The sequence below is a fragment of the Medicago truncatula genome, chromosome 6 (genome assembly GCF_003473485.1).
Source record: "Medicago truncatula cultivar Jemalong A17 chromosome 6, MtrunA17r5.0-ANR, whole genome shotgun sequence".
Taxonomy (NCBI): domain Eukaryota; kingdom Viridiplantae; phylum Streptophyta; class Magnoliopsida; order Fabales; family Fabaceae; genus Medicago; species Medicago truncatula.
In genome coordinates, this window is record NC_053047.1 from 40,530,239 (window position 1) to 40,547,365 (window position 17,127).

Genomic DNA, 17,127 nt, shown 5'->3' on the forward strand with positions numbered 1-17,127 from the left:
TGAGAGAAAAATGATTTTATTTTTGCTACTATAAATGGGAAAATGATAGACATCAGAAAACTAATCCATAAGCAAATATATTCTAAGCAAAATCTTGGTTTTCCGTGACTTAATCACACATTTTGTGTGAGAATGCAAAGGTCAACATTAGCTCCCTTATTCCAATGAAAAAGGTAACAATATGATTGATATATCTTATGTTCGGAAACATCATGGAAAGGATAAAGATAGTCGAATGACAAAAAAGAAAAAGGCTATTGGCGAGAGCTCCCCTCGCATGACAAACACCAAGCATTTTTCTTTCTCGTCCTATGATTATTATTTTACATTTTGCCACTGCAGTCCACAGTATTGTTAATTAAAGCAACCTTTTTCATTGGAATACGGGAGATCATCAGAGCATGAAAATATATTACCGCTTATATAATATATGTTTTCCAAATTTTTCGAGATAACTGAAGGGTACAATATACTAATATTTTTGGTAGTCTTGATGAGTCCAAAGTTGAAATCTTCCACAAACAACCCTCTTAATAACTCATCAATTTTAACTTCCTCGAGTATGGTGGTATCTGATTGCCTTTTCCAATTTATTTTTCAAGCAGAGTCGACTCTTTCTGGCTCAAAAGATACATGTTTTCCTTCACATGACTTTTTCGGTTGGCTCGGGCTATTTTGAACAATGAGAATTACAATAGAACCCAACAATGAGATCAGTATAAGAAAAATTTAGATAAATCCACCAATTGTGTCCATTCTTTGATGCAAATATACTAATCTATTTCACCCACAAGTTTCCTGACTCGTACAAAACCCGTAGAACTAAAAAAAAGGTCATATAAACTTCCCACAAAAATAAATTTAGTTATATTATGATCTATTTTTCAACTTAGTTGCACCAAATGACTTTCAAGTCACAAACTCAGTTCCATGCAAGAAATTCACTCACTTAACAAGGTTGCATAAATTTTATGTTACTCAAACAAAGATAGACATAACATCACTTAAAACAATTATAAAACACCTATAGGTCAACACAATAAATGCAAAACCTAATCCTAATCTAATACTACATGCAATTTAAGCTTATAAACACAAAAACAACACAACAAGACATCACACTAACAACCAAATTAAATGAACGGTGAGGTTCCTCAACAAAATTTGCATTTAAGAAAAATCCTAAAGATCAAAATTCCAAAAGATTGGGGTTCCACCATTACAATAATTCAAAGTTTTAAACTTTATCAAATTCCCAAGCAAAATTAGAGTACTACCTAAAGAATAAGAATTTGAAGAATGAAAGTATTATTAAAAATTAGGAACATGCATGTGGAAACAATAAACAACAAAATGCTTTTAAGACAAGGAATGACAAAAAATGCATCAAGGTGTTTCTCAGGGAGGGAGACAAAGACAATTTTGGGGTCTCCTTTTGGTTTGAAGGCATGAGAGAGAAAGAGGTGAATTTGTGGGTGTTGTGAGGGTTTCTCAAGTGAGGGATTTATTTTTATCTTTGTTTCCTCTCTTCCGCATCCTCCTTTGCTTTGTTTTTCTGCTTCTATTTATGCTTAAAAATTAGGCTAAGGTACCTTGTTAGAATGTGACAAAATTGCAAGGTTGTTATTGTAGCAGAGATAAAAAAATGAAGAGAAATGTAGAACTATGGAGTAGTGCCAAAATTGGTTGCATTAAAATGAAAAAAGGAAAATGTAATGGTAAAGAGAAATTGGATGATACTGAGAATAACAAAAGCAGTTGGAGTGCTGATGATAGAGGGTGAACTTAGTCCTTTTTTTTTTTATTCTAATTTTGAATAATATTTTTTGTATCATTTTTTTAAAATCTAAGATTAATATATAAATGTATTTTTTTTTGGCCACGCATTCATCACATAAGGATCATTCACTACAAAAGTTTAATTAATCTAATCTCAAATTAGTCATCTAGCTTACATAATTAATCCAAGTGATCGATAGTGCATAACATAATCCTTTGTGTTGTGGGATATAGCAAAGCAAAAATAAGAAATAATTTAACGGTTGTTATTGAAATAGGTTAATAGGGTGCGGAAAAAAAGAAGTTGAAATAGCGAAAGCAATAGGACATTTATAGCTATTTCAACTTTATATAACAGCAAAACACAAACATCAATGCTGAAACTTAGGTTTTACAATTACATGTTCATAGTTTACTTACTTGAAACACACCCCTAATAAGATTTCTGAAAACGAAAGCATCGTTTATTTTCCCTTTCCCTTCAACCCTGAACCAGTTATATCAAGACCAATCTCTAATTTCAATTAAATTCAGGAGAGTTTACTGCACCATGTTTCACACCAAAAACAAGTAGCAATGGCAGTAAAGTCTCTATTCACCCTTCAAATACAATCTCATTTCGATCCACAAAAGTTCCCTTGTCTGTTTCAACCCAATTGGAATTGAAGAACGAGAAAGAGGTTAAGAGGTTCATAACCATATCAATTACGTTAAAGTATAAGTCATGAATCTTGGTCATCCGCAGTAGTTTATGAAATAATGAATTATGTTGGTAATCAAATATGTAAAATATTTACCTTCAAAAGCAAGTATAGTTTACCTATATAATTATATATGTGCCTAGTTTAATTAATATGATAATATGTGAATTCTTAATCTTGAGAACAATATGTGTAAGAGGATTTTTCTATGGTTAGCACATCGGCATAGCTGGAAACATCAAAATATTTTTTTATATAAATTCTATGTTAGTGAGTTTTACTCACTATATTTTGGGTTGATGTTTTCAGGTTTATCTTGACATTGGAATATTGAAAAGTATGTCCGGACTACTAATCAACAGTTCAATGTGAAGTATTGTCGATATCAGATCACAATCGGAGTCGTAGATTAGAGTGTAGTTTTTCTTTGTTGAAGTGCTATATTGATCATGTACGAGCTGTATAAAATGTTTTTTGGAAAGCATTCTAGTTCTATCAAAATTTCAAGTTTTCAATAAAGTTATTTATGTCGCTATTACCAAATTCAAAGTGGTTGTTGCATTTTTGTGTATAAACAACTGTCTTTTGCTCATTATTTTAAAAATCTCATTGCCCATAGTGAAACCAACGCACTCCAAACATGCACCTGGTGCTATTCAAATAAAAATCATTTGGGTCTGTTGAAGTTGATTTTGAAGTTGTTTGTAGTTTGTTGAAGTTGATTTTGAGGTTTTCGAGTTGTTGTGTATAAATATGCTTGAATACCCTCATCCAATTTGATCTAATTTTTGGGATGAGATCCAAACCTATTTAACAGGGCCAACTTGCCGACACGTTCCAAGTGACATAACACACCCACACCACACCAAATAAAAAAGTAACATCGACGTTGAGAGTTAATTTAAGTCAAATAAAAAAACAATGCGCCAAATAAAAAGGTAACATCAACATTGAGAGAAAATAAAAGAACAATGCTATTAAAAGGGAGAAAATAAAATACATGGGTGAAAGGCGTCAAGACTAGGATTAGGAGTACCAAAGTAAATGAATTTTTCTATTCACACCCCATATATTTTTGGTTACACCCAAATTTTCTTAAACGTTTTTTATAATACAAAAATTGTCTTTTTATATAGAAAAATTGCCTTTTTATAAGAAAAATCATCGTTCTTCTTCTTGAGACAATGAACTGTATTAATTTTTTTTTCTTTTCAAAGAGCAAGAATCGTTGATCTTTAACTCTATGATGATTGATGGTTCGAATTGGAACTTTTGTGTTTTGGTAGGTAGGGTCTCTAGTTTGATTTCATTGCTGATATTAGATTTTTATTTTTTGAGCAAAATTATATATATTTTTGTGAGATTCAATGGTGATCTAGGGTTGATTTTTACTTAAATAAGTGGTTTTTACTTATTTGTAGTTGGATTTGTGTCATTTCGCCGTCTTAGCATAGCCCTGTTTGTGTTTGATTTTCTGTTTTTGTACGGTGTGTTTTTTAATCCCTGCCTTGTCTTTGTGCGATGTGTTTTTTATTTCATGTTGAAATGTTAGCTTTGATCAATTGCATATTTAATCATTGGCTTTCACATCATCAACACTGCAGATTCAAAGACATGAGCATTTCGTTTTATGCTTTAAGATAGATGTTGTGAGTTTGTTTTAACGAATGAAAATTTATATTGCATCGACATAATGTATCAATTTAAATGCATGAATATAGTTTATGTTGTAAAAACAAACGTTTCACTAGTTGTTCTAAAATACACGATCATGATCTTCTTATTTTGGGATTATTTCTGCAAGGATTATTTCTAGTAAGGGTGTTCTCATTACCGTAATTTATTTTGTTTTTAGAAGGTTATTAATATCATGTTAATTATTTATACATATTCGATGCACTTGAAGGTAACTTTGCTTGAGTTTAGGAAATAAGATTTCACAAACTGCATTTAACAAGCTATATCTTATTTGCGTTCCATCAGAAATTTTCCATTAGTATTGCCTAGCTCTGCGTTTTTCAAGCAGGTTCCATTGTTATGGCTTAACAAGGATAAGGAATAAGCCATAACAATTATAAGTGTATTATATGACAATAAATTACAGACATTTGCATAGCTTAACTGATTACCAAAAATGCCTCAATTACTCTAGGTCATGAATTCAAATTTTGGTCTCCACAAAATTGATTTTATATAAACATTCTATTAAAAAAATATTTTTAAAGACCACATTAAATTTTTAACTTTAAACCTCTTAATATGTTGGGTCAGCCTTAGACATAGACAATCATATGCATTAAACTAACTATAGAAAGACCAAAATTATATGGTTAAAAAACTGTTCTGTCTTCTAAATTCTGATGATTTTAGCTTTCCACTTTCTTTTTCATGTTTGCATGTTACTAAATACTAGTGTACAATTTTCCATACACCATCTAAATGCTAGTATGATACTTTGAGTAGGTTATGAGAATTTTATGCATAGTTTCTTTTATCTTGTCACGTAACTTCAAGAACATTTTTGTGTAGTTTTTGATGCAAGTTCTTTCATCATGATTCTCCTGTATAAAATCTTCATGTTTGATAGACAAGAATTTTACCGCTTATTCCATGCATCTTCACTAAGGAAGCTGCTTATTCGTCACGTAACTCGGTGCAAGAAGATAGAGAAACATGAAGGAAAAAAAAATGGTATGTTGTCTGTCAAAAGCGCTTACAAATCGTGCACTTGTAATATTTTGATAACAATTTGGTAACGACACTTCTTTCTCTCACAAAATGTTTATAAACACTTTTTTTTAAGTAGTATAATGTATCAATAGTTGACATTTTGACCATATGATTCACACTTATCACAAATTATTTCTCTCTTGGCCTACACATATAGTCATATATATCAAATTCTTTCTTGATAATATGATTGTTTAGTTATTTATATAGAGAAATATATTTTTATTGATATTGAAAATGAGAAATCATTCAAAATTTACATAATATAAAAATCGTAAAGGATAATTTTATATAGGATTAAATATGTTTTTGGTCCCTACGTTTTGCACGATTTTGAGAATTAGTCCTTACATTTCAATAAATGTTTTTAAAATCCCTACATTTTTCCTGAGTTAGTGTAAATAGTCCCTGTTGTCAAATTTCTAACGTGATGCCAATGTTGGCGGTTCAATCTCGCCGGAAAACGGTGGAGAACTTCACCACGATCTTTCTCCGCAGCTTCGTAGATGCGGATCGCCGGTGTTCGTCACACTTCCGGTGAAATATGTTGGTTTAGAGGGGAAGATTTGGAGGCCGAAAGCGATGATGTTATCGTTGAAAGCGCTTGTTGTTGCGGGTGTGGAAGGTGTTGTGGTGGAGATTTGGTGGGGTGGGGTTGAACTTGTTATGATGGCCTGTGTTTCATCAACATGGCACTGATGGCAGGGACCAATTGCACTAACGGAGAAAAAATGTAGGGATTTTAAAAACATTCATTGAAATGTAGGGACTATTCTCAAAATCGCGCAAAATGTAGGGACCAAAAACATATTTAACCCTTTTATATATGGTGCCCCCACCATTCAAAAATCATGGATTCGTGACGGCTTTGTGTTGACGTGGAAAAAGGTTAGGCTGTAGGCCTTTTACAGGCTTTGCAAAGAGCTAGGGTTGAGCAATGTGGATTTTGAACTTGACTCGCAAACAGTGGTGACCAAGTTCAAAAGCCAAGGGAAAGACGTGTCGAAGCATGAAGCTAACCAAGTTCAATAGATATCGATCAATCTCTTGTTCATCTTCTTCACAAATTCAGGATCCATTCATGGATATGTATTATCAACAACGTTGCCACTGTCGCATGATGACTATAAGGATAGACTGATAGTCTCGATCAAGTGGGATAGGGTGGAAACATACCCCTAGAGCAACGAACTACCACCAATCAAAGAATTGAAGAACCTTAGCTTGGAGGACGAGGAAGATAAGAAGAATCATCGTTCTTCTTCTTGAGATAATGAACTGTTTTTTCAAAGAGCAAGAATCGTTGATCTTTTACTCTATGATGATTGATGGTTCTCATTAAAATTTCTAGTAAGGGTGTTCTCATTACCATAATTTATTTTGTTTTTAGAAGGTTATTAAGACCACATTAAAATTTTTATTTTAAGCCTCTTAATATGTTGGGTCAACCTTAGACATGAGAATCACATACATTAAACTAACTATAGAAAGACCAAAATTATATGGTAAAAAAATTGTTCTGTCTTCTAAATTCTGATGATTTTAGCTTTCCACTTTCTTTTTCACGTTTGCTTGTTACTAAATGCTAGGTACAATTTTCCATACACCATCTAAATGCTAGTATGACACTTTGAGTAGTTTATGAGAATTTTATGTATATTTTCTTTTATCTTTCTCTACCTCTCAAAATAAAGTAGGAATTGACATATGTTTAAGGGATAACAAAGGGTGATTCGTACTCGCAGGCACATAATGGTTCACACCTTGTATTGACATGGAAAAAGGTTAGGCTATAGGCCTTTTACATGCTTTGCAATGGGTTCAAGAGCTAGGGTTGAGCAATGTTTTGAGCTTGACTCTGAAACAGTGGTAACCAAGTTCAAAAGCCAAAGGAAAGACTTGTCAGAGCTTGAAGCTATCATATCTGATTGCAAAACGCAGACATAGTTCTATTTTTACAAGAATCCGTGTTGATTTTACTAAAAGACTAGTCAATGAGGCGGCTCACTTGTTAGCAAAGGCAACCATATTTTATGTTAGATTTCATATTTTCGTTGATGTATCCACTTGCATTTGTACCACTATCGGTAATGAAATGAATTATGTTATGTCCCCTAAAAACATCAGAATTTCATTTTTCTTGATTTTAAATTTGGAAATATAATTTATTCAGTTTTTACAATTTCATTCTTCTTATTTTTAAATTTGAAAATATAATTTCTTCAGTTTAAATTTTTTAGATATTTTTCCCTACTACTTAATTTGGGGCTCATTTTTCTAATGTGTTAGGTGTAATAATGATGTGGCAAGTAATTGAGTGATGTGATAACAGAACCAAGTCGAAGAAGATGTGATTTTTAAAAAAAAAAAATTATTTTAGGATATAAAAAACTAATTAAAGTGATTTTAAGGTTTTGTTTTTGTACAAAATTTGGTTTTAAGCTTTAATTACATGAAAAATGATTTTTAATCCATGGGTGCATTGTCACGTCATCAAGTCACTTGCCACCTCATCATTCCACGTGCCACTATTGAAAAATAAGCATAGTATATTTAATGGTGGAAAAATATTTGACATTTTAAAAATTGAAGGATTTTATTTTGAGATTTAAAAATATGGAGACTAAAATCATGTACTCCCTCCGTCCCATAATAACTGAGCTATTTGCAAAAAAAAAGTGTTCCAAAACAACTGAGCCATTTTACTTTTCAATACAATACTAATTATTTTTTTCCATTTATAACTCTAATTAATACTACTTTCATCATTCTCAATTCAATATATTTCATTTTACATTAACGATAGTGGAGAATGCACAAATATTTAACAAGTGCATTTAAAACTATTTTTCTCTCTCATTCATCTATACATTTTTCTTAATACGTGTGAAATGAGCTTTTGACTCAGTTAATCCGGGACGGAGGGAGTATTATGTATCAGCAACCAAACAAACTTTAGTTATATAATAATTGTGTTGTAGAAAGAAAAACAACTCCGAGCATAATATTGTACATAACAAGCCGGCCCTAGTTTTCTCTTTTTAGGTTTTCTCTTCCAGTTTCTTCATTGACGGGTGGTTTTGGGTCAATTTTTGACCTAAAATCGTCCATCTTCATCTTTTTCTCTTTATTTCAATCTAAATAAGTGATTTTCACATAGATCTAGGTTTTTTCTTTGTGATTTCATCATCTATAGGGCTGGAAATGAGTCGAGTCGAGTCGAGTCGAACTTGTCTGAGCTCGGCTCGACTCGATAAGAATTGGTTCGGCTCGAAACTCGACTCGAGTTCAAAACGAACCTTTTTTTGGGCTCGAGTTCGGCTCGTTTAAAGTTCATGAGCAACTCGATTTGGCTCGTTAGGTTCATTTACTCGAATCACATAATTTTGAAATTTATTTTTTTATTTAAAATATTTCATATTTTAAACCTATTAATATTTAAAAAAAAAACTAAAGCAAAGAGGACTACAGCCATTCCACAACCGTGAAATAATAGATTGCCCACCTTCATATTAAAGAGTAGCAAAGCCGCTTCTTTTATAGACAAGTATTGTTGTATCTATCTCAAATACTTTCGATGTGGGACAAAAACAAAGTAGTGCAGCTTTGCTAAAACACCATGACACAACAAGCAACATATTTCCATTGCTAAAAACTATCCAGGTCCACTCTGTTACCATTGTTGTTTTATATTGCTTCTATTATATTTTACTATTAGTTAAATATTATTACCTAGCTTTGTGTGTGTTTATATATATATATATATTTATATATATATATAATCGAGTTAGTTCGTGAACCAAACGAGTCGAACTATATATAACTCAAGTTCGACTCATTTAGTTAACGAACTTAATCTTTAGCTTAAGTTCGGCTCGTTTGGTTCATGAACCAAGTTCAACGAACTAATTACCGAGTCGAGTTCCGAACTTTATTCGAGTTGTATCGGTTCATTGCCAGCCATAATCATCTAAGTGGTGGTTTGTTGTTCATCGTCTTGTGCGGTGTTGTTTGATTTCTCGTCTTCGTGCGGTGTTCATTTGATTCATATTAAAAGATCGATTATTCAATCAAAGATTTTGGCGTCAACGTTGCAGATCCGGAGGTCATGGATATTCCGGTCACTTTAATTTTATCATATATTTTTGTAGGCATTATGTCGTTATATGCTATTAACTTGGATGTTGTGAGTTTATTTGCATATTCATCCTTTACGTTTTTGGCAGTGTTGAATGATATAATCACTCGATTTGAATGAATGGATATCAATTTTTGTGTAAAAAAAAAAAAAAACTTTAGTTATATCATGATCTAGATATTGACTTTTAGTTATATCATGCGACTTGCATCTTCATCCATTTGGTCTTAGGCTCTCTAGCTTCTTTTTTTTTTTTTTTTTTTTCTTTTCAGAATTAAGGCTCCCTTACGTAATTGCAAGCAAAACTGACTATCTATATTTTGTTGGAGATCAAGTGTGAGTTATTAATCTCACTTTGATTAACCATAGACTAAAGAAGGATTTTAAAGAAAAGTGACTTGCATTCTCCATATTTTGAGATTTTGAGTGAAGATATCATGTTAGCATCCCTTGAGACTATGATAATTAGCTCGTTGTTTTTTATTGATGCTTCATCGGACCTCTCAATATATTTATCTAGTAAAGTTTTTTTTTTTTTTTAAAGAATTTATCTAGAAAAGTTTATAAATACAAATAAAACCAAAACAATGCCTTTTCCATATTAAAAAAAAAAAAAAAAAGAGTCTTTTCCAAAATGCTGTTTTTAGTGTTTTCTTACAAAAATATGATGTCCTGCTTTCAAAAATATTAATGATACACCAACATCATATCAGGTTTTGTGGGGTTCTTAGGTACTTATATTGGCACATGCATGAGACATAATTCACCAAGGTACTACTGCCACTGCAATGAAGCCAAGATATCACATGGGATCCAAATATGACTGGTGATATTTGTATTTGATGTTTAATTGAATACATTTTACAAAATAAACATATACAAACATGTTTAGTAACACACAAAGATAGATACATGTACATGTGATAAATTATTATATTGTTAACATAATTTTTTTCCAATTACACTTTTTTTAAATAAAATACAATATTAGTTTAAAATAATCAAATCTAATCTAACAAATATACTCCCTCCAACCTTTTTATTTGAACATTTGAGACATTTTCTACTATTCATTAAAAGAATAGCTCAATTATCAAGAGTATTAATGGTGAATGTGTCCTCTTCCAAGTATTTTCAATCCAAAGTCTTAGGTTCAAAAGATAAAATGTCTAATGTAGTTTGACCTTACGAATTAATTGAAACGAACAATACGTGCCTTGAGAGAAGCAATTTACTACCAATTTTTATTATTGAAAATAACAAAAACATCTCTGAATACTCAAAGTTTCATATTCGAAGCCAGATTTCAGAAAACATTGAAATTCTTTGTATACATTGATTTATGTTCATTACTACAAACAAACTCACATTTTTATATAAGTTGATACATTTAATTATGAGTTTGCATATTTTTTGGGGAAAAAACATCATTGGTCTTTTTGTTTCTTATAAAAAAATAAAAAAAAAAGTATAGGAGTATCACTACTTCTGCATTCAATAACAGCCACATGAAATCCACATGATATACTGAAATTAACATGTCTTAAAATATATGTACATACATGTCAGTGCTTGAAACATTCTCCATGTTTCATTTTGAACAGCAATTGTACTCATATAACAATTACAATACATAACAACCAACACAACACTGCAATTGCAGAAGCAGCTACCAGTCAGAAAATGATAAATTTCCCTCTTATCCATTCTTATACAAATTTTGATTAATTATTTATAACTTTCTCTAGTGGGAAAATCAGTCACATGAAATATCCTCTTTTATTTGTTAGTTTTTCTAGAAATAATATTGAATAAATCATCAATTTAATTCTAAACTATATAAAATATATCAATTAGTCTCTAAAGTATATAAATCTCCATCAATTTAGTCTCTACATGATCAAATTACGTCGTAATGTTCTATCTTTTTTTTTTTTTTTTGAATCGGCAAAATATTATTAACCAACAAGCCCGTGCAAGACGCACTAAAAAGCTCGGGTGGGAAAAAAAAAACAAGCAAGGGGAAATCGGTTGCCATACAAACTTTGGCTCGAACAAAAACCCCTTAAAAACCACCCCTACACAAAATGGAACAAAAGAGTAATGTCGCAGGCATATACATATGACAAACCACGTGCATACTCGTGCGACAACACCACAAGGCCACCCAAACTAATAAAAACCAACCCCACAACCGAAACAGCCAAGGCATAACCTCCACAACTCACTAGAACAGCAGCTGACAGCAAAAACATACCCCAGGCAAAGCACTCCCTTCCAAACGAAGCATAACCGAACCCTGCACAAGGCAACACAGCCGCTGCACACCAAAAGAAACAGTCCAGACAACCCAAAAACCAGCACCGGACCTGCTAACAGTAGCCTACAACCTGTCAACGCAACAAACATTGTCGGGGGTCCCATTCCCACTCATAAAATAGACAAGTCGGACCCTGGAAACGACCCAACAGCCACCTCCAAGACACTACTTTAATCTCATCCACTACCTCTTCCCACCTAGTGACTTCGTTATTGAATATACAATTGTTCCGCGCTTTCCACATAACCCAAATCGCCGCTTGCCAAATCATCCTCAAACCTTTCCGGATTCTATTATTCCACGCTCCTTCACTCCAACACTCCCAATGGATAAATAAATTTGGAGGCATTATAAAATTGAAATCTAGCCATTCCATTAACTTCATCCAAACATTCCTTACCAAATCACAATGAAGGAAAATATGAGAAGTTGTTTCGACCCCCACCCCACACCAAACACAATTTGTTCCAATATCCGGAGGTAAACAATGGCGAATCTCCAAATTTAATCTAGTTGGGATTCGGTCTAATAGAGCCTTCCAAACAAAAGCGGTTACCTTAGACGGAACCCCGGCCTTCCAAATATTACCAAACACATACTTCTCCATCTCCGTATGAATTCCTTCCACTCTCCCATCCTCCTCCAACTTGTCATACAATGATTTAACCGAATAAACCTCGGCATCCTCCAAGTTCCAAGTCCACTTGTCTTCAACAATGGTGAACACAAAGCCTTCTAAATCGGCCAACAAATTTGCGAATAAAGCTTCTTCCCAAACAAACAAGCACCGTCTCCAAGTAAATCTCCATCTACCATCATTAACATGTTCCTCCCACATCTCGGCCACCGAAGCATCTTGTTGATTTGAAATGGTAAAAAGTCTATTATATTTGGCCATAAAAGGTATTGCACCTCTCCACGCCATCCTCCAGAAACTAGTACTAGTACCATCCCCCACTTGTCTAATGTTCTATCATAAACCATCTTTTGCTTCAATCAATGTATATATTTGAACCGTTATTCTCATAATCAATCACTTTGCCTCGTCCCAAGGCTCGTGTTTGGGGGACTGTGGACCGTCGATATCTAATTAAGGACACAACGCCCTCTAGAAGGGCCTGAGCAACCCTAGGCGCGTCCCCCTAAGGACGCTGCCTCAGAAGGCTTCTAGAAGCATCTAGAACGCTATGAACGTGACTTAGGGCTCAAGTTACTAGAGGCCTAAGTCACAAAAAAACAAGCCATAGATATTGTACTCGCTGCAACTACAATATCATATTAAAAATAGTATAGAGGCAATGAACCATTTTAATGGAAAAAGAATGGTTCTCTTGGCATAATGAATTGCTAATTAATAATACAAAACATGGCTAGTAACAACTAAGAGAATGAAAAATTCCCTTCAGAATCCAATAGGGTCTTTTGTTAACTGAAAATAGCTAGATATACTAACTTACACTACAATACAAGCATAATAAGAATACATTTTTAGCCATGTAATCACTAATCAGATGTCAGAATTCCACATTTGACCTTGAAGCAAAAGAAAGTGATGGTACAATTGATGTGTGTATTAAGCAGCACAACCTCCACACACAATACCGCTGCAGTAAAAAACAAGATAGATGTTAACATACAGTCAAATGTAACAAGTGTACGATAACATCTCAGATTCACATGACAGGTAGCTCGCAAACTCAACAGGTTCGTGAACTATCCATCGCAGTTCAGTTCTTTTTGGTGCGGTTCAAATTGGTTTAGCGGTTTGGTTCAGTTTTTTTAACAGTCCTAATATAAGTTAATAATAGCAAATTCATAAAAATCAGTTCGGCTTGAATAGGTGCACTTCATTTTCTTTAAATTAGTTATGGTTCGATTCGAAAACACAGAATCGGAGCATCGAGCGTTTATATCAGTTTGGTTCGAGACAAACCATTAACACGAGTTTGGTCAGTTTTCTTTCCTGAATTGAACCATCAATAGTACTAGCATTATCAACTTGCTTATAACAATCTAATTTCCTTACTATTAAAAAATCTCCATAAACTGTATATACTATTCAATCTTCAAATTAGTCTTGAATTATAACTATATAAGTAAATATGAGTATATGATATTACCATCCATCAAATGCAAAGACCAATGATTTGAAGTATGATTCAATTTCAAATAATAGGGAGCAAGAGACGGCACTTACGCAAACGAGCAACCGGACCTTCTTTGCCTTTTCTTCCTCGGCATTTCTTTCCTCCTTGGAGGTTGGAGAACAACCTTAATGGCAGTATCAAAAACAGCTTTCACATTCTAAATCATATAAACACATTAAATTAGATTCTATTTATGATAAGATTCTGCGAAGATAAACCCACATACATCATAAAAGACCTGACATAATTTGATTTTAATATCAAATTTAAACCAATTACCTGTTGAGTCTTTGAGCTGCACTCAATGTACGCTGCAGCCCCAATTTGTTTCCTCAGTTCTTCTCCCTACAAAGATTAACTTGTTTAATAAATGCGCTTAAGATGTTAATCTTAACGAACCTCGCTAACACATCAAATAAGCTATTGAACGGTGTAACATCAATCAAGTGTTATGACAGTATAAAACAATAGAGAAAAAACAAATATGAAGAATCCATACCTCAGCAGATGTTATAACATTATATCCCGTGTGATCAGCGAAATATCCACGATCTTCACGAAGATCTAAAATCAACAATTCAATACTTTATGTCATTAGTCTCTTCTTCTCTTATTAGGTTAAAGGACCAGAACAATAAAAGTACAAAATTTTGTATGAGCTGTTGCTTACCCAACTTTGTGCCAACAAGAACAATTGGTACATTAGGGGCGAATCTGCGCAATTCTGGCATCCACTGAAATACAAAATGAAGAAAGTAGCAATGAATAACTGATACATAGATAAAAAAAAATTAAGTGCATGAATGCTATGTGTTCTTGTACATCAGTAAGTCTCGCATTGCTGATCACTCATTAGGCATAACAGAGAAGTCAACAAAGCTATAGTGGCGAAAACCAACCAAATATTCATTATTCAACTTGATTCTTCTGTTTTGAGATATTGTCTTCATATGTCCCTATCAATTTATCTGATGATTATTTATTTATTATGGTTTCAAATAGGTTGCAAGAGACACTTTCAGCATTTCAAAATTAAAATTTCACTCTTTTAACAATTGTAACAAAATAGTAGAATTTAAGCAACCTATTTCAAAAACATGTTCACGAAAAGAGCATAGTAGAATTGAATTTCATCTAGCACAAAATAATGTTTTGCATTATGAACTTTCTTCTATAGTTTCTATCTACAACTATTTTCCTTTCCTCCCATTTATCACCAACATGCAGACACAGGTTCATGGTTGGATAAACAACGCAATTAAGTGCTTATAACATAAATCATTATCATATAATATAAGTGTTTATGTATAAGTTATTTCTTTAACAAAAGATAAAAACATAGTTAAACTGTTTTCATAAGCTTTCCTAACAAGCTTATGGAAATAAACTTAAAAGAGTTTATGCACATGTCATAAGTTGTTTTCATAAATTCCCTCAAACAGTCTCACAAGTGCGGAAAACATGAAGAAATCCAAAAATAGAAACAAGAGAAAATAAATTAAACAAAATGAAAAAGTAACATTAGAGGAAGTAGAGAAATTGGTATGAACCTTCTTAAGAACATTTTCATAGCTAGCTCTACTAATCAATGAGAATGCTAAGACAAATATATCAGCTCCTCTATAGCTCAGTGGCCTCAACCTGCTATAGTCTTCCTGGCCTTCAAACATTGAGAAAAAAAAATCAAATGTAAAATGTAATTAACAACCAAAATAAAATCTGATATTTTTTCCTTTTCTAATCAATAAATTTTCTTTTTGTTGAAAAAAAAAAAAAAAGTATTATGTACCTGCAGTGTCCCATAGCCCCAAATTCACAATGCTTCCATCCACAGCTACATTTGCACTAAAATTATCAAATACTGTTGGTATATAATCCTGCAGCACAAAAATTAAAAAATTAACAAAAATCAGAAACATTTTTAGAAAAAATTATCTGAAAAATCATAAATATACCAGAATTAAAATCTTTAGACAAATCAAAAATGATAATATATAAAAATTCTTTCACAGAAAAAAGCCCAAAAACATGGCATATAGACATAAATAAACATATCAACAATTAAACAATTGAATCTTTAGAAAAATCAGAAACATATAATGAAGCATATGATTAGCATTAAAATGTTCAAATATTTATCTTGTTCATATAGACCCTGTTTGGATAAACATCTTTTTTTTTTAAAGAAAGAAGGATAAACAACTTATTTGCAGCTTATAGGCTTATCATAATAAGCACTTATGCATAAGCTACTTTTATAGCAAAATATAAAATTAAGTTAAATTGTTTTTTATATGTTATAAGCTGATTTAAATAGCTATCTTGGATAACTTATGAAAATAAGAATGTCCTTCCGAATAGTCTCACAAAACTTATAACATCAATAAATAAACGCAAATAAGTCAATTCAACAAGCTCGTAATATATATTTTGAATAGAAAAAAAAAAACGTTTAAATAATAAAAGATCAAAAAATAAAAAATGGGGAATTTATATATTATATGGATGATTAAAGAAGAAATATTACAGTGGGGAATTTGTTACTGGTGTAACAAATGAGCATGCAAGTTTTTCCAACAGCACCATCACCAACAGTGACACATTTAATGAACTTTGATGCACTCATATTGTATAAATGGAACTAAGGTTTTGTTGAAACACAACAGTGTTTGTGTGTTCTTAATGTAGAAAGAAACAACCTCAAAAGTTTTGATTGAGATTTGAAGAGTGTGAAGTAAATGAAGAAAGGGTGTTCTGGATTTTGGTATCTAAGTTTGCATTGAAGAGTGTGAGAGTCAGATAAATAGTTATGAGAGAGAGAGAGCCTTCCCTAATAAGTTTAGAGAAATTAAAGATAAAAAAACATTTGATTAAAAAGTTGGTTAATTTTTTTTAAAATCAAAAGGTATAATTATTAGAAATCGTGATTGGATTTAACATAGTCTCACAAAATCGACTTGTAAAATAAAGATTGTTCGTATTTATAAATATATCATCTTTTGTGCAATACGAGACTCTTTAACACACATCATCGTGATCAACACAATTAGGTTTGGTTTGTTGACATAAATGCTAGGTGGTCTGATAATTGAAGTCTGGTAGCAGATGATTCAATGGATCTTGGTGAGACTCTGTTCCTATCTTAAAATCATGGTTGGAGTTAATACAATCCTATAAAATCGGTTTATAAGGTAAAAATTGCCTCAGCTTATAAATTATAATTTTTTTTTAACAAAATTATAATGAAACTGTTTCTTATACGTCAAATATTGATATCAAAGTCAATTAATATTAATACACTTGATAAGGAGT

The 17,127-nt window shown here is 32.2% G+C and overlaps 1 protein-coding gene across 1 annotated transcript; it reads right to left on the reverse strand.

The window, feature by feature from the left end:
* Positions 1 to 12,974: 12,974 nt before the first annotated feature.
* Positions 12,975 to 16,616, reverse strand: LOC11436245 (rac-like GTP-binding protein ARAC7). Its single transcript, XM_003620584.4, has 8 exons — positions 16,343 to 16,616; positions 15,605 to 15,692; positions 15,366 to 15,475; positions 14,486 to 14,549; positions 14,315 to 14,379; positions 14,095 to 14,160; positions 13,866 to 13,972; positions 12,975 to 13,272 (listed from the first exon to the last, which is right to left on the reverse strand). Exons 1-8 carry the CDS (start codon positions 16,439 to 16,441, stop codon positions 13,242 to 13,244), a joined length of 630 nt encoding a protein of 209 aa, XP_003620632.1. The 5' UTR covers positions 16,442 to 16,616; the 3' UTR covers positions 12,975 to 13,241.
* Between the last annotated feature and the right edge of the window lie 511 nt (positions 16,617 to 17,127).

Coding starts and splice junctions, on each gene's coding strand:
- LOC11436245 (XM_003620584.4), bottom strand. CDS start 16,441: ATGAGTGCATCAAAGTTCATTAAATGTGTCACTGTTGGTGATGGTGCT. Junction 14,380..14,485: donor TCTTGTTGGCACAAAGTTGG/GTAAGCAACAGC, acceptor TGTTGATTTTAG/ATCTTCGTGAAGATCGTGGA. Junction 13,973..14,094: donor GCAGCTCAAAGACTCAACAG/GTAATTGGTTTA, acceptor TATATGATTTAG/AATGTGAAAGCTGTTTTTGA.